This window comes from Eumetopias jubatus, unplaced genomic scaffold (assembly GCF_037043125.1).
Source record: "Eumetopias jubatus isolate StellerSeaLion01/CBP00866 unplaced genomic scaffold, mEumJub1_p1.0 scaffold_11, whole genome shotgun sequence".
In the NCBI taxonomy this organism is placed as follows: Eukaryota; Metazoa; Chordata; class Mammalia; order Carnivora; family Otariidae; genus Eumetopias; species Eumetopias jubatus.
Genome location: NW_028274817.1, coordinates 68,419,207 through 68,441,398, shown reverse-complemented (window position 1 = coordinate 68,441,398; position 22,192 = coordinate 68,419,207). Strand labels below are relative to the sequence as shown.

The following is a 22,192-nucleotide window of genomic DNA, read 5'->3' as shown; positions in this document are numbered from 1 at the left end:
CCCGGCATCAGGGAAATACAAATCAAAACCACAATGAGATATCACCTCACACCAGTCACAATGGCTAAAATTAACAAGTCAGGAAACAACAGATGTTGACAAGCATGTGGAAAAAGGGGAACCCTCTTACACTGTTGGTGGGAATGTAAGCTGGTACAGCCATTCTGGAAAACAGTACGGAGTTTCCTCAAAAAGTTGAAAACAGAGCTACCCTATGACCCAGCAATAGTACTACTGGGTATTTACCCCAAAGATACAAATGTAGTGATCCAAAGGGGCACCTGTACCCCAAAGTTTATAGCAGCAATGTCCACAATAGCCAAACTATGGAAAGAACGCAGATTTCCATTGACAGATGAATGGATAAAGATGTGATATATATATAATGGAATATTACTCAAGCCAACAGAAAGGATGAATATTTACCATTTACATCAATGTGGATGGAACTGGAGGGTATTATGCTGAGCAAAATAAGTCAAGCAGAGAAAGACAATTATCATATGATCTCATTCATTTGTGGAATTTAAGAAACAAAACAGACGATCATAGGGGAAGAGAGGAAAAAATAAAACAAGATGAAATCAGAGAGGAAGACAAACCATAAGAGAGTCTTAAGTATAGGAAACAAACTGAAGGTTGCTGGGGGGTGGGGGGTAGGGGGAGAGGTAACTGGGTAATGGACATTAAGGAGGGCACATGATGTAATGAGCACTGGTTATTATATAAGACTGATGAATCCCTGATCTCTACCTCTGAAACTAATAAGACATTATATGTTAATTAATTGAATTTAAATAAATAAAAAAGGAAATAAGGAAAAAAATTCCCATTTCAAACACTGCATTAAGTAATTGTACCTGCCCAACTAGACCATTTACAAATATTAGATCAATAAACTGCTAACATCCATGAAAAGGCAGCTTTATTACTAAAATACAAGAATTTGAAAGATTGGTATCTAAAAAAGAAAAGACAAAAACAAACTGGAATGAAAACCTAGATATCACTTCTAAAATCAGGGCTTTTTGTTTGGGCCTTCATACTCTTCTCTCCCTCTGACGCATCCTTCTGGATTTCTAGGCCTCATTCCTCGAGGACCCTGTCCACCCACAGGTCTCACACCTCTCTGCCCCAAATGCTCAGTACATATGTTGCTTCCCATCATGGCACTACTCACAGCTGCTGGTGGAACTCCAGGATTAGCTTCATAACCTATGCCACCACCACCATCTAGAGGTAGAAATTTCTGGCCTCCTGAATCACAGGGCTTTCCCATGTTCTTTGCTCCTCCACCACCCATTCCCATGTTGCTTTCTCTTGGATCCCTATAGCCCATCTGGCTATAACTTTCCTCTCCTTGGTGTCTCATTTGTTCTTCCATCTCATATTGACCAGTCTTCATCTCTTTTCCCTTCTACGTCAGTCTTTCTCTTGCTTTAATTGCATTTCTTTACATTTCTACATTTCTTGATTGTGAAGTTCTTCCATCTTAATTCTTCCTGGTATTCTATAGTTACATCTTCAAGTTCACTCTATCATCTCTAGTCTGCTATTGAGCTTATTTAGTGAGTTTTTCACTTTCGTTATTGTAGTTTTCAGTTCTAAACCTTTCATTTGGTTCTTTATATCTTCATTTTCTTTGCTGAGGATTTCTATTTCTTTGCTGAGACTTTCTACTTTCAAGTTTCAAGAGCAGTGCAGTCATAATTTCTCATTAAGCTTTTTTTTTTATGATGACTACCTTAAAATCTTTGTCACAATTCCAACATCTTTGTTATCTTGGTATTGGTGTTGGCTGATCAATTTTTCTCATTGAAGTTATGATTTTCTTGGACATTGGTATAAGTGATTTCTATTGTATTCTGGAAATATGGGGTATCATCTTATGAGACTTTGGATCTTACTGAATCTTCTGATTCAGCAGGTCTCTTCTGATACTGTGCAGCAGGGAAAGGAACACTGCCTTGTTACTGATAGTGGGTATGGAAGGAGGTTCCTCTATTGTTGGGCCAGGATGAAAGTCTAAGCTCCCCACTAGCACTTCTCAGACACTACCCCTAAGGAAGAAGAGGGGTGCTTCTTCACAGCTATGTGAAGGTAGAAGTCTAGGGTCCCCTTTGGGACTCAGTCTTTGGTTATAGGAGTGGGAGTGGGGCTGCAGTTTTTTTTCTGTGGTTTTGGCTAGAGTAGGACAGTTACTGTCTGAAAGTTTTCTGTCTGGCTAGGTTGTCCATCTCCTGTTACTCTGGCTAGAAAAGAAAGGTTTTTCTTGGACCTTTTTAAATCTGCACCATTTGGATTTCTGGGATAAAAACTTTTCCAGCATCCAGTCCAGAATATATGAGACAGAATACTCACTGCTGTGTCATTTCTCAAGTGCAAAGTCCCTAGCCAGTCTCCCTTCTTTTTTCAGACTTTCAGAGTTTTCTTATGTTTGTTTTACAGATAATGTAAGGGGTTTTTAACTGTATTTAGCAGGAGGAAGAGTGAGAAGTGAGTCTACTCCATTTTGTCTGGAAACTGGAACTCCTTTTTTTTTTCCAAAGTATTTATGGATATGAAAATTTCCAAAGATGACTCCGGCCAAATCTCTTAGGTTTTGATAAGTAGTAGTATCATTTTTTTAAATTTTAGAACACTAATTTCAAATCTGATGTCTTCTTTAAGCATCATTTGTAAAAAAAAATTAATTCCTTCATGGTCAGATTTTTTTATTATTCTTGTGTTAGTTTTATGTCATATGTCCGTCAATATCATCTATATTATTTCTACTTTAAAAAAAATAAACATTCTTTGTGTAGTCTTTTTGGATATAGTTTTATATATACCCATAAATACAAAAATCAGGCTTGTTAACCATCGATATCTTTAATTATTTTTTATAATTGATCTGTGACATTGTGATAGAAGTATATTATGGTTTCCCACGATGACTGTACAATGGTTTTATCATATTGTCTTTAAGTTTTCCTAAATATCTGCTTTATACATTTCACTGATGCTGTGTAGATAAAAGTTTAAAACTGTTATATCATCTTGTTATACTGTAACTCCCTTTTTGAGTATAGTTGACACACAATGTTACATTAGTGTCATGTGTACAACTCAGTGATTTGGCAAGTTTATACATTATGCTATATTCACCCCAAGTGTACTTATTATCTGTTCCATTATATTGCTATCGCAATATTATCGACTGTACCCCTTATGCTTTGCCTTTGATTCCCATGACTTATTCATTCCGTAACTGGAAACCTTTATCTCCCTTTCCCCTTCACCCATTTTGTCCAGTCCCCCAACCCTCTCCCCTCTGGCAACCATCAGTTTGTTATATTTATAGATTTGATTCTGCTTTTTGTCTGTGTAACTCTTATCAATAGAAAATACCCTTTCTGTCCCTTTTACCGACTTGTGCCTTGAATTATATTTACTATTTTTAATATTAGTGTTGCCACCATTGCTTCCTTTTTGTTAGCATTTACATGATTTATCTTTACACATTCCTTTATTTTCTGTTTTTCCCATATAATTTTATCTTAGGGATAGCTTTTGTAAGTAGCATCTAGCTGGATTTTGGTCTTATATGTATTCTGGAAATCTTTATCTTTAATATGATAGTTTAACTAATTCACATTTTAATGTGATCGCTAGCACATTCATTCTCATTTCACCAGCACAAAATTGTCACTAACAAAAACACACAGCTGGGGGCGCCTGGGTGGCTCAGTCGTTAAGCGTCTGCCTTTGGCTCAGGTCATGATCCCAGGGTCCTGGGATCGAGCCCCGCACTGGGCTCCCTGCTCGGCGGGAAGCCTGCTTCTCCCTCTCCCACTCCCCCTGCTTGTGTTCCCTCTCCTGCTGTGTCTCTCTCTGTCAAATAAATAAATAAAATCTTAAAAAAAAAAACGACACAGATGTTGGTAATGTAGGATCTGGGGACCGACAGACCCAGTTAGAGGCCCGACTCTGTCACAAGCTTTGTGACTCTATAAAATGGGGCTATTAATATTACCTACCTGTAGAGTTGTAGAGATTTCAAAATAATGCATTGAAAGCACTTAGCTCAGTGCCTAGCACAGAGAAAATGTTCAATAAATATTGCAGTTATTACTGCTATTGTTACTGCTGTTTTTGTTGTGTGACCAAATACCAAGTATCAAAACTTTGTGATTTAAATCTAGATCTTTAGTTTTATTTTTTCCCCAAGCCATGGCTGTGTATCTCACCTATTAGATATTTCAATTTTGAAATCTCTTTGTCACCACAAGTTCAACATGTCCCTTTACAATTTCTCTGCTTCTATCAAAGGCAGCATTATTTACCTAGTCTCTAAATCTTCACATCACCTTGATTCATATCCCATATCTAGTTAGCCAACATTTGACTTGCAGGTGTTGTCTAAAATGACTCCTCTATTCTTCTTTCCCACTCTATTGTTATTACCACCAATCCAATGTATCTTCTCATCATCTCAAACCTGGATTGTTTTCTTTGATATCAAATTCTCCTCACTAAAATGTATACTATCATCAAGTCTGTATTCTGTAATAGTGTTTACAATATTCTGTAAACACTACTTTCATCATGTCACTCCTTGCTCAAAAACTTCTGATAATTTCAGACTTCTGAGAAAATCTGGTTTAATATCTTTGCTTATTTTCAATGCCTTCATAATGTGACCCCACCTTATCCAATTTTGTGGATAATTACACTCCAACATGCAAAGCCACTCTATGCAGGTTGGCCTCTCCATTGTGCACTCACAAGTCAAGCTCAACCCCATCTCTAGTCTCATTCATGGTATTTTTCCCTTAACTAAAGTGCCTTTCCTTTTTCCCTCCTCCCATATGAATTCTACCCATCCCAAAAAGCCTTGATAAGTCCCACCTCAGTCAAGAAATTTTCTTTAACAACTTGATCGCCTTCACCTTAAAATACTAATCTAATGGTTTGGTACTTCTTTATATACTGTCTTCGTTTTCTATTATTTTTGTGTATCAGCTTTGCTTCTCCAACTGGACTCTATACTTTCTGAAGACAATTCTGGGAACATAGTGTTTATTAATGAGGTATTTGTTAATTGGCTTAAATAAAGAAGAAAGGCAAAAAGAAGAAAGACTATCCTACTTTCTCAGCTCCTCTGTTTTTGAAGCACTTTAGAGATGTGACCAATATCCCTAACAGTCTGACTGGGCATTGAATGATTTTTGAGAAAGGATTCTTCTCTAATGAAAAGGAATTCTATGTACTCTGGCAGTACAAACAGGCTTTTGGAAGTAATTGCAAAGACACAGAAAGGAAGCAGTGCCTCAGTATTGGCTCTAGTCCTCCAGGAACTGAAAGAAAAATAAATCCTTTCACCCAGTTTCAAATAAGCAATGTCAGGAAGCCCAGTCAATAAGGGAAAGATAAACTGAAAACCTATTCACTTCTCCCTGTTAAATCTTACTGCTTCGGTTAGGCAAGCCTTGGAAGGATAAGTCTGGGAACTCATCTATAAAATCTTGATGCTCCACTGGAGTAAGACAGATGCAGAATGTATTATTATTATCTTTAAAATGAATTGCATTAATAAAGTTTCTGCAAATTGACCTAAAAACCAATTAGTCCCCAAGTAGCCTCCAAGTTATTCTATTACATTTTTTGAATTATAGCTCTCAAACCATCTGAAATATTCTTCTGCATTGGTTCATTTGTTACATATTAATTCTAAAACATAAGCTCCATGAGAGTAGAAACCTCAGCTGCCTTATTCACTTCATGTAATCCGAGTGCTTTGTTAAGTGCCTGGCACAAAACAGGGGCTAATATATAACAACTGAAAGAATAAATGATGAGTAGCTTTCCAGTGACTCTAAGCATTTGAAGGACTAACCACATGATTTATTCCAAAAATACATTTGTTTCTTGCCTCATACAACCTTACCAAGCATGGTATGTGAGATGGGGAAGGTGATGGTGGGTTGGCCTGTCATCCTCCAGCGGCTACAGAGGTAGGAGAGGTCTGTTCTAAGCATTTCTACTATCATCTTGTTGTCCAGAGCCAGGTAGAACCGTTGCTGGTCTATAAACTGAGAAAAAGAAGAAAAATAACAGCTCAGGATAATTTGCTCTTACAACTGTTCAGTGATATTTTAAAGTACTCACATATTCACAAGGCTATATAACATGTCACAGAGGCAACAATATCCCCAACTTTAGTGCCTCATTCTTTCCAAAGAATCTGATAGTCCATTAGTACATATAATAGTTTTTGACATTTTTACAGTGTACTATAGTTTACAAAGTGTTTTCAAGGATGTAATTTTATTTAATTATATAACAAATGAGTGAGGGCTTATCTTTTAATAGATGAAAATAAGGCCAAGAGACATTAAGCAGATTAACAAAGTCATATGGCTAGCAAATGGCAAGGTCAGAAATAGAATCTATGGTCCATTACTCTTTTGTCTATACGTCAGCTGCACAATTTCAGATATAAGCTGACAAATGGGGAGCGTCAGTTTCTTTCCAGAAAAGTTTCTCCTCCTATGCACACATATAATTTGGCTTATTACTGTAAGGTGGCTAATAAATATCAGGCTAATAATGTGCATAATCATGGCTAAAACGGTACTGACATTTTTGTTTAGAAGAGGATATCAATGATTTCCAGGCATATAAAAAGGGCCCCTGCCTAAAACAAAGGCAACACGTAAGTCAGTAGCTAAATAAAAAAGACTATATTTTGTTAATAAAGGACAAATACAGTCTTATTTTTAACATTTAAAAGGAGTACTTTTTAAAGTACTCCAACATTTATAAAATCCCTAGTCACTGTTTCTGCAACACCCAGGACTACTCTTGGTAGCCACAATCACTTGGCATTGTTCTGTGCTGCAACTTCCATTCAGTCCAACTCAACAAATATTTATTAAGCAACTTAATATGTGCAAGGCCTAATACTTGTTACATATTAATTCTAAAATACTCTAATACTTGTTCTAACACCAGTAAATGTTTTATTTCTGTAATGTTTCTGTTTTACTTTCATTCATCTCAATGCATGCTAAAGCTCATTCCACCCACCTGTGGAGTGAAGGTGAAGATAGTTTTCCGAATGTTATAGAGTTTTGAAGTTCCAAGGACTCCCATATGCCTGTAGGGTCGTCCACTGAGTTTCAGTCTACTGTTGCATCCTGAGATAGAATTGAGAAATGCTCAAGATCTTTCTAGGGCACAAATCCAATCAGTAAACAGTTTTTTTTTTTTTTGGTATTAGGTTTATACTTCCTGGTTGAACAAAGTTCTGTGTCTCAAAGTTATTATCTATGTCATGTACAAGGCCATACGAAGCACTGTAGGGCTCTCCAAGAGAAAGAGTATGCAATTATCTCTGTTCTTAAAGGACTTTATGCTCTTACAAAGAATTCACATAATCTATATATGAGAGAAAAGAATGCACATGAAAATTAATAATTCTATGAATGATAGAATTCTATTACTGATATTTATATGCTGAATTTCCTTAAATCTCATGAAAACGGCAAAAGCTATATTGACTATCAAACATTAATGTAAACTATGCTTCAATAAAGCTGAACAAAACCTCATCAGCTTAAAGATGGTATACTAAACCAAAAAACTGAAATGAATTTATCTTGATCTCCTTCAATTGCATAGTGCTGACACATTTTAATTCAATGAACAACACATCTTATCCAAATAAGTCAAAATATTTTAATACTGTGTCTGATAGGAAATTTTGTGGAACCTTATACGCAGAGTAAAATTCACTTGGCAGAGGAACAATTTTGAAAACTTAAGGGAACACTTGAACTATCAGACAGCTACAAAGGGCAGAATTTTAATGAAAATTTACACAGAATCTGTTTATGTGTCTAAATATTATGTGTGTATGTATGTATGTACACACACACACACACACACACACACACCTTATTTCCCTGAATATAAGATGTCTTGTTTTTTTATAGGTTAGCATTCTGAAATTAGAATCTATCTGATAATTGATGTTTATGTTACATGTAGTTGAATTTCCTTTTGTCTTTCAAAAAGCAATTATTACATCAATACCTCTTATAATGAGGAAATATAGTTCATTTATTCACACACTTCTTCCCCTTTTACAACATAGGATATATTGTATAACATAGGATAGCACTATATACAAAGAGCTTGTTCTCAAACTCTTTTTCCCCAAAATATATATTGACTATTGTTTCATGTTAGTACTGACAGAACTGTACCGCTTTTTTTTTGGAATACATTTTTCTTGGGGATTTTATTTTTGCCCCTGCTTTATCCTAAGTATGAAACTTATCAAAGATGCACGTTGTTAGTGTTGCTTCACTTTTAGGGACAGAACCAGAGAGCTGTCAATGCCTTGGTCATATTCCAGGGTCCACTCTGGAAAGCACACATTTTACCTTAGATTGATATCACAACCAGGTTATACACTGCTCCTTCCATTTTGTTTCTTTTTTTTATTGTAGTAAAATATATATAACAAAATTTACCATTTTAACAATTTTTATTTTATTTTTTAAAAATAAATCATTTATTTATTTGAGAGAGAAAGAGAGAGAGAGCAAGAGCGGGGGGGTGGCAAAGGGAGAAGCAGACTCCCCACTGAGCAGGGAGCGTGATACGGGGCTCGATCCCAGGGCCCTGGGATCATGACCTGAGCCGAAGGCAGACGCTTTAACCAACTGAGCCACCCAGGCACCCCATTTTAACCATTTTTAATCAGTGGCATTAAGTACATTCACAATGTAATACAACTATCATCACCACCCATCTCCAGAACTTTTCCATCTTCCCAAACTGAAACTGTACCCATTAAACAGTAACTCCCCATGTTCCCTTCTTGCCAGCCCCTGGCAATCACTATTCTTTCTGTATCTATAAATTTGCCTTCTCTTGGTACCTCATATATGTGGAATCATACAATATTTGTCCTTTTGTGACTGGTTTATTCCACTTAGAATAATGTCTTCAAGGTTCATCCATTTTGTACTACGTGTCAGAATTTTATTCTTTTTCAAGACTGAAAAATTTTCCATTGTATGTACACACCACGTTATGTTTATCTTTTCACCCATCACTGGACACTAGAGTATTTTTTTGGGTAATTTCTTATAGTATAATATACATGAAGTATATAAATGTTAAATGTAAAAATTAATGAATATTTACATAGTAAACACACAACCCAAATCAATATATGGAATCGGAGAGGGAGGCAAACCATGAGAGACTCTGGACTCCAGAAACCAAACCGAGGGTTACAGAAGGGAGGGGTTGGGGAGATGGGGTAACTGGGTGATGGGTATTAAAGAGGGCACGTGTGGTGATGAGCACTGGGTGTTATACGCAACTGATGAATCATTGAAGACTACATCAAAACTAATGGTATTCTATATGCTGGCTAACTGAACATAAAAAAAGATATGGAACATTATCAGCACTGCAGAAGCCTCCCTTGTGCCCCTTTCCAGTTATTAACATCCCCCAGCTCCCAAAGTTAATCACCATTCAAACATCAATCACCATAAATAAGTAGGTCCATTTCTTAGCTTTATATTAATAAAATTATAAAATATGTACCTTTTTGCATCTGTTTTCTTTCACTCAACATTATGTCTATGAGATTCATCCACATTGGTTTATGTTGAATTGGTTCACTTGTTTTCATTGCTGTATAATATTCCAGTGTGTGAATGTATAATTATTTGTCCATTCACTTGTTGATGGACATTTGAGATCCCCCCATTTTTTGTTATTATAAATAAAGCTTCTATGAACATTCTTGTTGTGCTGGAGGCCCCAAAGATTACCTCCAGGTTTGGTGATTCACTAGGATTCACAGAACTCAGTATACAGCTGTATTAATGGCTAAGGTTTACTGAGCAAAATGATACAAAGCAAAAACAGCAAAGAAAAAAGGTGCATGGTGCAAAGTCCAGAGGAAACCAGGCACAAACTTCTAAGATTCTTCTCCTAGTGCAGTCACATAGCACATGCATAATTCTTCCAGCATCAAAATGTGACAACACGTGTGAAATGCTACCTACCAAGGATGTTCTTAGAGACTCAATGTTTTTATTAGAGGCTGGTCACATGGGCACCCTCTGCATAGCACATACCCAAACTCCAGACTCTCAAAAGGAAAGCAGGTATTCAGCATAAGGCATACTGTTTGTACAGTTTAGACACACAGTAAACCACTCTTATCCTTAAGAGGATGGTGGAATCCTCCCCAAATCCAGGTCTTCAGATGTCATCCAAGGGACAAACTTGCAAGCAGTTTTTTCCTAAGAATAGCATTCTCAGCCTTATCATGTGAACTCTTTTTCTGCACAGTCCACCCCATTGGCTCTTGGCCAAGGTGTCTTTGTCAACAGGCCCCAATGTAGCAAAGTAAGCTTAATCTATAGTGTTAGCCTCAGTTATGCCCTCAGGGGTCTTAGATAGAGCTAGCCAGATAGAAGAAGCCATTACTATAAGTATGTATCTTCCACAACCAGGAAGCTTCCTCCTTAAGCTTCTGTATTAACCTTTTTTTTTTTTTTTTTTTTTTCTGGCTCGAGGGATCAATCCAGGCACAGCACAAGCCGGGCCAGTAAATTGAAGCTGACCTGAATGCCTTCCAAGGCTGAGGCAGTGCCAGGATAGTCAGGGCTCACAGACAAATACAATTCCAGAGGGCACACACAGTACTCTTGGACAAAAAGAGTTTACAAATGTTAGGCATCACATACATTAATCAGGCAGTTTATTTATTTATTTATTTTTTTAAATTTATTTTTTTTAAATTTTTTTTTAAAGATTTTATTTATTTATTTCAGAGAGAGAGAGAATGAGAGATAGAAAGCACGAGAGGGAAGAGGGTCAGAGGGAGAAGCAGACTCCCTGCTGAGCAGAGAGCCCGATGTGGGACTCGATCCCGGGACTCCAGGATTATGACCTGAGCCGAAGGCAGTCGCTTAACCAACTGAGCCACCCAGGCGCCCTAATCAGGCAGTTTAGGTTAACAGGACCTCCAATAGGGCCTCCCACCGCAGGCCTCCTATCCTAAGGTTTCCACTCCAGTCCAAACAATTCAGTTCATTCTTTGATTCCAATGGGAGTGTCTCTTGAAAGCAGCTGTCTCATTTAGCAACCAGAGTTTTACAATTTTTCCCTCTCATCCAGAACTTTTGTCTGGAAGAACTGTATGCAAGGTGTTTAGGAACATTTTCATAGGCAAACATTTTTATACAGTTTAACCAGAAAGACATATCATGTCAAGGAATTGGTCAAGATGAAATCCTGAATTTTCAAATATTTTGAAAATTTGAAAATGAGTTTTCATACCACTCTTCCCTTTGTCCTGATCATTTATCCAGTGAGCAGCTTAGAAAAGATCGCTCTTTCTGGGGACAGCTGCATTTACTAAGCAAATTGCATTACTAAGGCTTGTGTATCAGGAGAAAGTTGAGAGGAGTGAAGTTATCAATCCATTTTGTAAACCGGAACTAATCTGGAAAGCCAAACACAACCACCAACAGCAGTGGCACAGTCCCAAGAAGGGGTCAAGAGCAATCTGTCAGGAGTGGGGGAGGGGTCACATTTCCTGTGACGTGCCTTCCCCCAATTTATAGTTTTTGCAGAAATCACAAGAATGCAATCAGTTTGTGATCAGACATAGAGAGCCAATCAGCAGATCAATTTCAGATGGTCCAGTCAGAGAACAAGCCTTTTCCTGTGGGCATTAGCAACTGTCCCAAACAGCCCAGCCAGAGCCCAGGATGGTTTCATAAATTTAGAGCCCCACAGGAGGGGTGACCCAAATCTGCAATGATTTGAGTCTGAATTCATTTAAAGTTCATTTTATTCCTTTAGAGTTCATTTAGCTTGTGCCTGCTTTCAGTTCAGCACATCTGGTGCTGAGGTGGGAACAATCTATAACAGACCATCCCAGGTTTCAGCTGAGAGTCGGGTCCAGGCAATTAGGATCTGCGAATGCCAAATTAGGATGTCAAAAAAGTTAGCAGGCTTTCTTAGGCAGCAGCAAAGCTGGGATGCTACAGGGCCAGTTGGCCATGATCTAAGTCCAAGTCCAAGTGATAAGCAAGACTTCCCTAAACTCTTTATTGTGTCTTACAGTCCAAACTGACCACTCAAAATTATGCACATCAGGATGAAAAAATATCAGCCTCTAAGAGCCATTTGGTTTTGTAAAAGCTTATTAGCAACTAAAACCTGCTTTTTAAACTCAAAAAAATTATTTTCATCTGGAGATCGTCTTTTCATGTCTTCCTTTTTCTAGAAGCTCCATTAGGTAAAAATGATAGCATAAAATCGTTAGTTATGAAAAAAATCATTAGTTATGGAGACTAGTTCTGTTTCCATTACTCAAAGAATTTGAATTTCTATCTGCTCACTGGCAACAAAGAACAAGGTGGCGGCGTTCCACTGACACTCTTTTTTTCTTTTACATCTTTCCCAGATCAGAATGATGCCTCTAGCTTTACGAGATTACAAAAATATAACATTTTACATCATTTTTTTGCCATATCTCCAGATGCAATAGCCACAAAATAACAAAGCCATTTAGGGCACGCGTGGTGATGAGCACTGGGTGTTATACACAACTAATGAATCGTTGAACACTACATCAAAAACTAATGATGTACTATATGTTGGCTCACTGAACATAATAATAACAAAAAATAAAATAAAAAATTCCCCCTTTTCCCCCTTATTAAAAGTTTACTCAAACCTCTAGCAGAAAATTTAGCATTTACCTATGTAACATAGTTGCAGAGAGTTCCCAGCTGTAATAAGGGGGTGGGGGTGGGAGGCTGCTGTAGCAGTGGCCAGAGTATTTTGCCCTTTGATTTATAAAACTTCCCAGCTCTGGGAAGTGATTTAACCTTTCTTCCTTCCACTTGGACAAAAGGTGCATGAATTTCTTAACATTTTGGCCCATCCACGGATCACCTTTGGGAGTGTTTGGGTCCTTTCTCCTCCAGCCTGGAGGAGAAAAGAAAAACCAAAGGCGTCATCTAGGATGCACTTTCTCTCCCCCTCACTTTAGCCATCATGGCCAAAAGTAGCCAGAGGATCCACTGAGCCGACTCTCCTGGAGTTGGATCAATCATTTTCAAATTTCACTGGTGACTTTTACCTCTCACAACAGAAAGCAGCTCAGCTGCTGTTTTGTATCATGGATAAATCCATAGCCACCCAGGTACTACAGGTTTGCCATCCTCTACCTTCCCTTTTCCAAACAATGCTTTTGCCATATTTAAGTGAGTTAGGGTCACTCTAGAAAATCCCACCACTGTCGCCACTGTGTTGGGTGTCCTGAAGACCACCTCAGGTTTGGTGATGTGCTAAGAAGGACTCATGGGACTCTAGTCATACTTGTGGCTAAGACTAATTACAGCAAAAGGATACAAAGCAAAATCAGCAAAAGAAAAAGGTGCATGGTGGGAAGTCTAGAGGAAAACAGACACAAGTTTCTAAGAGTCCTCTCCCAGTGGAGTCATGCAGAACATGCTTACCTTCTCCAGCGTCAAATTGTGACAACACATGTGAAATGCTGCTTACCATCTCACTAGAGAATCAGTACCCAATATTTTAATTAAGGGGCTGATCATATAGGCACCCTCTGCCTGACAGATACCCAAACTCCAGACTCTCAGAAGGAGAGCAGGTGTTCAGCACAGGCTATATTATTTGCACAATTAAGACATAATAAACTAGGGGCACCTGGGTGGCTCAGTCAGTTAAGCATCTGACTCTTGATTTTGGCTTAGGTCATGATCTTGGGGTCATGGGATCGAGCCCCGTGTTGGGTTCTGTGCTCAGCATGGAGTCTGCTTGAGATTCTCTCTCCTTCTCCCTCTCGCCCTCCCACTCGTGCTCTTTCAAAATAAAGAAATAAATCTTAAAAAAGAAAGACTTACTAAACTATACTTATCATTAGAAAGATGGTGGATCAATGAGATACCACCTCACACCAGTCAGAATGGCTAAAATTAACAAGTCAGGAAACGACAGATTTTGGCGAGGATGCGGAGAAAGGGGAACCCTCCTACACTGTTGGTGGGAATGCAAGCTGGTGCAGCCACTCTGGAAAACAGTGTGGAGATTCCTCAAAATTTGAAAATACGACCCAGCAATTGCACTACTGGGTATTTATCTCAAAGATACAAATGTAGTGATCCCAAGGGGCACGTGCACCCCAATGTTTATAGCAGTAATGTCCACAATAGTCTAATTATGGAAAAAGCCTAGATGTCCATCAACAGATGAGTGGATAAAGAAGATGTGGTATGTATGTGTGTGTGTATATATATATATATGGTTAACATATATATATATGGAATATTATGCAGCCATCAAAAAATGAAATCTTGCCATTTGCAATGATGTGGATGGAACTAGAGGGCATGATGCTAAGCGAAATAAGTCAATCAGAGAAAGACAAGTATCATATGATATTCAGTCACACTATATGATTTCAATCCTTTGAAATTTGTTGAAACTTGCATTGTGGCATGGCATATGGTCTGTTTTGATAAATATTCAATTTGCTCTTGAATATGTATTGTGCAGTTGTTGGGTATAGTGTTCAATATTTACAAATTAGGTCAAGTCTGTTAATTTCATTGATATTTTTGTCTACTTCTATCAGTTACTGACAGGAATGTGTTAAAATTTCTCACTATGATTTAGATTTATCTATTTTACTTTTAGTTTTGCTCTTTTTTGGTGCTATGTATATTTTGAGGCTATGCTATTACATAAATAAAAATTAAAGATTGGGATAGCTGCCTGTTAAATTGACACTTTACTACCATAAAATGTTTTTCATTGTTTCTACTAATATTTCTTGCCTTTAGTATACTTTGACATTAGCATAGTTACATCAGCTTTAATTTATTTACTATTTGCATGGAATATTGTTTTACATCCTTTTATTTTCAACCTGTGTCCTTATACTTCAGGTAAGACTTGTTTATGTAGCATAAAGTTGGGTTTTACCTTATAATCCAATTTGACAAATCTATCTTTTAACTGAAACATTTAGTCCATCTACATTTAACATAATTACTGAATGTTTGGGTTTAAATCTTACATTTTTTTTTCATTCTTTATTTGCATTTTTAGAAGTTTTATTTTAATTCCAGTTAGCTAACATAGTTATATTAGTTTCAGGTGTACAATATACTAACTCGACAATTCCATAAATAACCCAGTGGGCTCATCCTGACAAGAACACTCCTTAATTCCCATCATCTATTTAACCTAACCCCCCACCTCCCCCCTAATAACCATCAGTTTGTTCTCTGTACTTAAGAGTCTGTTTGTCTCTCTCTTTTTTTGCATTGCTCATTTGTTTCTTAAATTCCACCTGAGTGAAAACATGGTATTTGTCTTTGACTGACTTATTTTGTGTGGCGTAGTACTCTAGCTCCAACCACGTCATTGCAAATGGCAAGATTTCATTCATTTTTATGACTAATATTCCATTGCATATATATACCACATCTTTACCCATTCATCAGTCGATGGACACTTGGGCTGTTTCCATACTTTGGCAATTGTAGATAATGCTGCTACAGACATTGGGGTACATGTATCCCTTTCAATTAGCATTTTTGTATTTTGGGGGTAAATACCTAGTAGTGTGATTGCTGCATTGTAGGGTAGTTCTATGTTTAACATTTTGAGGAAACTCCATACTATTTTCCAGGGTGGCTGCACCAGTTTGCATTTCCACCAACAGTGCAAGAGGGTTCCCCTTTCTCCACATCCTCACCAACACCTGTTGTTCCCTGTGTTGTTTATTTTAGCCATTCTGACTGGGTGAGGTGGTATCTCATTGTAGTTTTGGTTTGTATTTCCCTGATGATGAGTGATTTGAGTATCTTTTCATAGGTCTATTGGCCATCTGGATGTCTTCTTTGGAAAAACGTCTATTCATGCCCTCTGCCCATTTTTAATTGGATTATTTGTTTTTTGGGTTGAGTTGTATACGTTCTTTATATATTTTGGATACTAACTCTTTATCAGATATGTCATTTGCAAATGTCTTTTCCCATTCTGTAGGTTGCCTTTTAGTTTTGTTGATTGTTTCCTTTGCTGTGAAGAAGCCTTTTATTTTGATGTAGTTCCAATGTTTATTTTTGCTTTTGTTTCCCTTGCCTCAGGAGACATATCTAGGAAGAAGTTGCTAAGGCTGATGTCAAAGTAGTTCCTGAGTGGGGCACCTGGCTGGCTCCTCAGTAGAGCATGTGACTCTTGATCTTGGGGTGATGAGTTCAAGCCCCACATTGGGCATGGAGCCTACTTAAAAAAGTGTGGGAAAAAAAAAGAGAAAGAAAAAAAAGTGTGGGGAAAAAAAAAAAGAAGTTACTGCCTGTGTTCTCTTCTAGGGTTTTTGTGGGTTCAGCTCTCACAATTAGGTCTTTAACTCATTTTGAATTTATTTTGTAAGGAAGCAGCCCAGTTTCATTCTTTTGCATGTTGCTGTCAAGTTTTCCCAAAAACATGTTGAAGAGACTGTGTCCTTCCCATTGGATATTCTTTCCTGCTTTGTTGAAGATTAACTGACCATATAGTCGTGGGTTCATTTCTGGGTTTCCTATTGTGCTCTACTGATCAATTTTTTCTGCCAGTTGATACTGTTTTGATCACTACAGCTTTGTAATATAACTTCAAATCTGGAATTGTGATGTCTCCCACTTTGGTTTTCTTTTTTAAGATTGCTTTGGCTATTTGGGGTCTTTCCGGTTCCATACAAATTTTAGGATTGTTCTAGCTCTTTGAAGAATATTGTTGGTATTTTGATAGGAATGAAATGTGTAGATTGCTTTGGGAATTATAACAATTTTAACAATATTTGTTCTTCTAATCCATGATCATGGAATGTCTTTCCATTTGTTTGTGTCATCTGCAATTTCTTTCATCAGTGCTTTATAGTTTTCAAAGTAGAGGTCTTTTACCTCTTTTTTTTTTAGGTTTTCTTAGGTTTTTGGTGCAACTGTAAATAGGATTGATTCCTTAATTTCTCTTTCTGCTTCTTTATAATTGATGTATAGAAATGCAACAGATTTCTGTACATTGATTTTATATCCTGTGACTTGGCCGAATTCATTTATCAGTTGTAGCAGTTTTTTGGCGAATCTTTTGGGTTTTCTATATATAGTATCATGTCATCTGCAAGGAATGACAGTTTGACTTCTTCCTTGCTGATTTGGATGCCTTTATTTCTTTTGGTTGTCTGACTGGTGTGGCTAGAACTTCTAGTACCACGTTGAAGAAAATAGTAGGTGAACATCCTTGTTCCTGACCACAGAGGAAAAGTTCTCAGCGTTTCCCCATTTAGGATGATATCATCTATGGTTCTTCATATATGGCTTTTATTATGTTGAGGTATATTCCATCTAAATCCACTTTATTGAGGGTTTTTATCATGAATGGATGTTGTACTTGGTCAAATGCTTTTTCTGCATATATTGAAATGATCATATGGTTCTTATCCTTCCTTTTTTTTTTTTTTTTGAGAGGGAGAGAGGTTGGGGAGGGACAGAGGGAGAAGGAGAGAGAGAACCTTTTTTTTTTTTTTTTTTTTTAGGAGAGAGAGAATCTTAAGCAGGCTCCACGCCCAGTATGGAACCTGATGCAGGGTTCAACCCCATAACCCTGAAATCATGATCTGAGCTGAAATCAAGAGTCAGACGCTTAACTGACTGAGTCACCCAGGTGCCCCAGCCTTTCTTTTTAAAGGTGATATATCACATTGATTTATTTGCAAATATTGAACCAGTCTTGCAACCCAGGAATAAATCCAAATTGATCGTGGTGAATGACTTTTTTTAATGTGTTGTTGGGTTGGGTTATGCTAGTATTTTTTGAGGATTTTTGCATCTACGTTCATCACTGATATTAGCCTGTAGTTCTCTTTTTTTGTGGTGCCTCTATCTGGTGATGGTATCATGGTAATGCAGGCCTCATAGAATGAATTTGGAAGTTTTCCTTCCTCTTGTATTTTTTGGAATAGTTTGAGAAGAATAGGTATTAACTCTTCTTTAAATGTTTGGTAGAATTTGCCTGTAAAGCCATTTGGCCCTGGACTTTTGTTTGTTGGGAGTTTTTTGATTACTGATTCAATTGCTTTGCTGGTTTTCAGTCTGTTCAACTTTTCTATTTCTTATGGTTTCAGTTTTGGTAGTTTATATGTTTCTAGGAATTTATTCATTTCTTCTAGGAATTTGTTGGCATATAGTTTTTCATAATATTCTGTTTAATTATATTTCTGTGGTGTTGGTTGTTATTTCTCCTGTCTCATTTATGATTTTATTTATTTGGGTCCTTTCTCTTTTCTTTTTGGTAAGTCTGGCTAGAGTTTTATCAACTTTATTAATTTTTTCAAATAACCAGCTTCTGGTGTCATTAATCTGTTCTATTGTTTTTAGTTTCTATATCATTTATTTCTGCTCTAATCTTCATTATTTCCTCCCTCCTTCTGGCTTTAGGCTTTGTTTGTTGTTCCTTTTCTAGCTCCTTTAGGTGTAAGGTTAGGTTGTTTGAAATTTTTCTTGTTTCTTTTTTTTTTTAAGATTTTATTTATTTATTTGAGAGAGAGAGAGAATGAGAGATAGAGAGCACGAGAGGGAAGAGGGTCAGAGGGAGAAGCAGACTCCCCGCTGAGCAGGGAGCCCGATGCGGGACTCGATCCCGGGACTCCAGGATCATGACCTGAGCCGAAGGCAGTCGCTTAACCAACTGAGCCACCCAGGCGCCCAATTTTTCTTGTTTCTTGAAATAGGTCTGTGTTGCTATAAACTTCCCTCTTAGGAATGCTTACCTTCATTTGCTTCCATGTATTTTTAAATTACTTCTTTTATTTCCTGGTTGACCCGTTCATTGTTTAGTAGCATGTTATTTAACCTCCCTGTTATTTGTGGTCTTTCCAAATTTTTTCCTGTTTTTGACTTCAAGTTTCATAGCATTGTGGTCACAAAATGTGCAGGTATGACTTCAATCTTCTTGTATTTGTTAGGGCCTGTTTTGTTGCCTATTATGTGATCAGTTCTGGAGAATGTTCCATTTGCACTTGGAAAGAACTGCTTTTTTAGGATGGAATGTTCTGAATAGATATGTTAAGTCCATCTGGTCCAGTGTGTCATTCAAAGCCATTTTTTCCTTGCAGATTTTGTTTAGATGATCTCTCCATTGATGTAGGTGGGGTGTAAAAGTCCCCTACTATTATTGTATTATCAATGAGTTCCTTTACGCTTATTATTAAATATTTTATATATTTTGGTGATCCCACATTGGGTGCATATTTATAATTTTTATATCCTATTGTTGGAGTGCCCCTTTATGATTATATAGTGCCTTTCTTTGTCTCTTCTTAGTGTGTTTATTAATGTCTAGTTTGTCTGATATAAGTATTGCTACTCTGGCTTTCGACATTCATTTGGATGATAAATATTTCTCCATCCCTTCAGTTTCATTCTGCAGGTGTCTGTAGGTGTAAAATGTATCTCTTGTAGGCAGCATACAGATGGGTTTTTTTTTTTTAATCCATTCTGACACCCTATGTCTTTTGATTGGAGTATTTAGTCCATTTACATTCACAGTAATTATTGATAGATATGTACTTAGTGCCATTTTACTACCTGTTTTGGTGGTTTCTGTATATTTTCTCTGATCCTCTCTTGTCTTTCTTGTGTTGCTGATTTTCTTTAGTGATATATTTGGATTTCTTTCTGTATTCTTTGCACTTATGAGTGGTCTTTGATATATGGGTACCATTAGGTTTGTATATAACCTCTTTTGCAAAGAGCACTCTATAGTAAGTTGATGTTCAATTAAGGTTGAACCCATTCTTTTCTCTTCCCCCCCACATTTTAGGTCTATTATATTTTATATCCTTTTTAAAATGAGTTCCTTGAATGATTTTTTACAGAAATATTCATTTTTTACTGCTTTTTTGTTTCCTGCCTTTATACTGTTACTTTTAATCTCTCCTTTCCACTCAAAGAATCCCCCTTTAATATTTCTTGCAGGGCTGGTTTAGTGGTCATGAACTCCTTTAGTTTTTGTCTGTCTGGGAAACTCTTTCTCTCTCCTTGTATTCTGAATGATAGCCTGGCTGGATAGAGGATTCTTGGCTGCAGAATTTTCCCATGCAGCACTTTGGATATATCACAGCACTCCCTTCGGGTTTGCCAAGTTTCTGTTGAGAAATCTGCAGCTAGTGTTATGGGTCTTCCCTTATAAATTAAGGACTTCTTTTGTCTTGCTGCTTTTAAGGTTTTTGTTTATCACTATATTTTGCAAATTTAATTACAATACAGTTTGGTGTTGGCCTGCTTTTGTTGACTTTTTTTGATGGGAGTTCTCTGTGCCCCCTGGATCTGGATGTCTGTTTCCTTCCCCAAATTAGGGAAATTTTCAGCTATTATTTCCTCAAATAAGTTTTCTGCCCCCATTTCTCTCTCTTCTTCTGGGACTCCTATTATTATGAATGCTATTACATTTGATGGAGTCACTGAATTCCCTAAGTCTATTATCGTGTTCCATCATTCTTCTTTCTCTCTTGTTTGGCTTCATTGTCTTCCATTATTTTGTATTCTACGTCACTGATTTATTCCTCTGTTTCTTTCAGCCTGCTGTTCATTGCATTAAGACTTTCCAATCTCATTTATTGCATTCTTCAACTCTGATTATTTTTAACTCTTTAACCTGGTGGTAAGGGTCTCACTGGTGTCTTCCATTCTTTTCTCAAGCCCAGTGAATATCCTTATGATCATTGCATTAAATTCTCTAACAGCCATGTTATTTCTATCTGTTTCACTTAGATCTCTGACCATGGCCCTATCTTGTTCTTTCATTTTGGATAAATTCCTCCATTTTTGCATTTTGTCTATGTCTCTGACTTCTCTGTGTTACAAAAGCCAGCTATGTCTTCTGCTCATGAAAGTAATGGTCTTATGAAGAAGAGGTCCTGTAATGCCCAAGGCCTAGTGCTTTAGGGAGTGCCTCCAGTGTGTGTTGTGTGTGCTCTGCTATTGTGTTTTGCTCTATCCTTCTGGCCTGTCATCTGCAGAGGCTCTCCTTGCCTTCTGTGGCCATTATTTCCTCCCTGGATTGAATATGGTGAGTTTTAACTAGGTGTGTTCTAGTCTGCTTGTGAAATGAGACCTGACACCACTTCCATGAGAACTGAGGTCCTGCAAAACTCTCTGTTTGGGACATGTGGTGTGAGCAGTCTTTTGTGCTGGTTTTCTGGGGGAGGGGCCAGCTGTGCTGGGACGGGGCAAGCGTGGCTGAGAAAGGCAGTTCCACTATAGTGCAAGGGGATGGGGCTTAGTGTAAGCAAGTTAGGTATCCAGTGTCAGCATTTGGCTGCTTCCAGCCAGTGGCTCTGTGTTTATGCTGAGGGGCGGAGGAGGGAAATGGCCCCAGCCAGCTCCTTTGTTCCTGGACAGATTTCTCCATGAATGTTGCCTTTCAGGGACACTTAAGAAGAGCAAATAATGTCCCCACTGTGTTCCGGAGGCAATCTTCACATCATTATTTCCATGCTGGATTTCCCTAGGTTGTTTGCCTGCCTTCTTTTGAGAAGCAGCACAGTGCTCTCTGGGGTCTATCCCAGTCTAGCTTGCTGACCCTTAAAACTCCAGGCTTCAAGCCCTGCTAGTTGTAAGAACTCACAAAATTCAGCTGCTCTAGGTTCTCCTGTGCATTCCCTTGTGTGCTCCCCACCCTCTCACCCTTCTTCAAGACGATAGCTCCATCCCCTCTGCAGCAGCCAGGATCTGTTTTCCCCCTAAACCACATCTCTACGTTTCCTACCTTCTTCAATGTGGCCTCTTCACTCCTTTTAGTTGTGGAGTTTGTTCTGTCAGTCTTCAGGTTGATTTCTAGGGTATTTAGGATGATTTGATAGTGATCTAGTTGTATTTGTGGGATGAGGTGAGCCTAGGGTCCTCCTACTCTACTGCCATCTTCCTCCTCTATCTTCTTTATCTATTCATTTACCAATGGACATGTGGCTGCTTCCATAATTTTGCTATTGTAAATAATGCTGCTATAAACATAAGGGTGCATGTACCACTTTGAATTAGTGTTTTCCTATTTTTTTAGTATATAACCAGTAGTGTGATTACTGGATCAT

At 37.7% G+C, this 22,192-nt stretch overlaps 1 protein-coding gene across 2 annotated transcripts in view; it reads right to left on the bottom strand.

Moving 5' to 3' along the window:
* Positions 1-22,192, bottom strand: part of PHKA1 (phosphorylase kinase regulatory subunit alpha 1) — a 158,602-nt gene that overhangs the window by 39,661 nt on the left and 96,749 nt on the right. For both annotated transcript variants that reach the window (XM_028101449.1, XM_028101450.1), the window contains exons 15-16: positions 7,072-7,181; positions 5,930-6,074 (exon numbers count right to left, since the gene is read on the bottom strand). In XM_028101449.1, the coding sequence (XP_027957250.1) occupies positions 5,930-6,074; positions 7,072-7,181 (255 nt within the window). The remainder of the gene's footprint in view (positions 1-5,929; positions 6,075-7,071; positions 7,182-22,192) is intronic.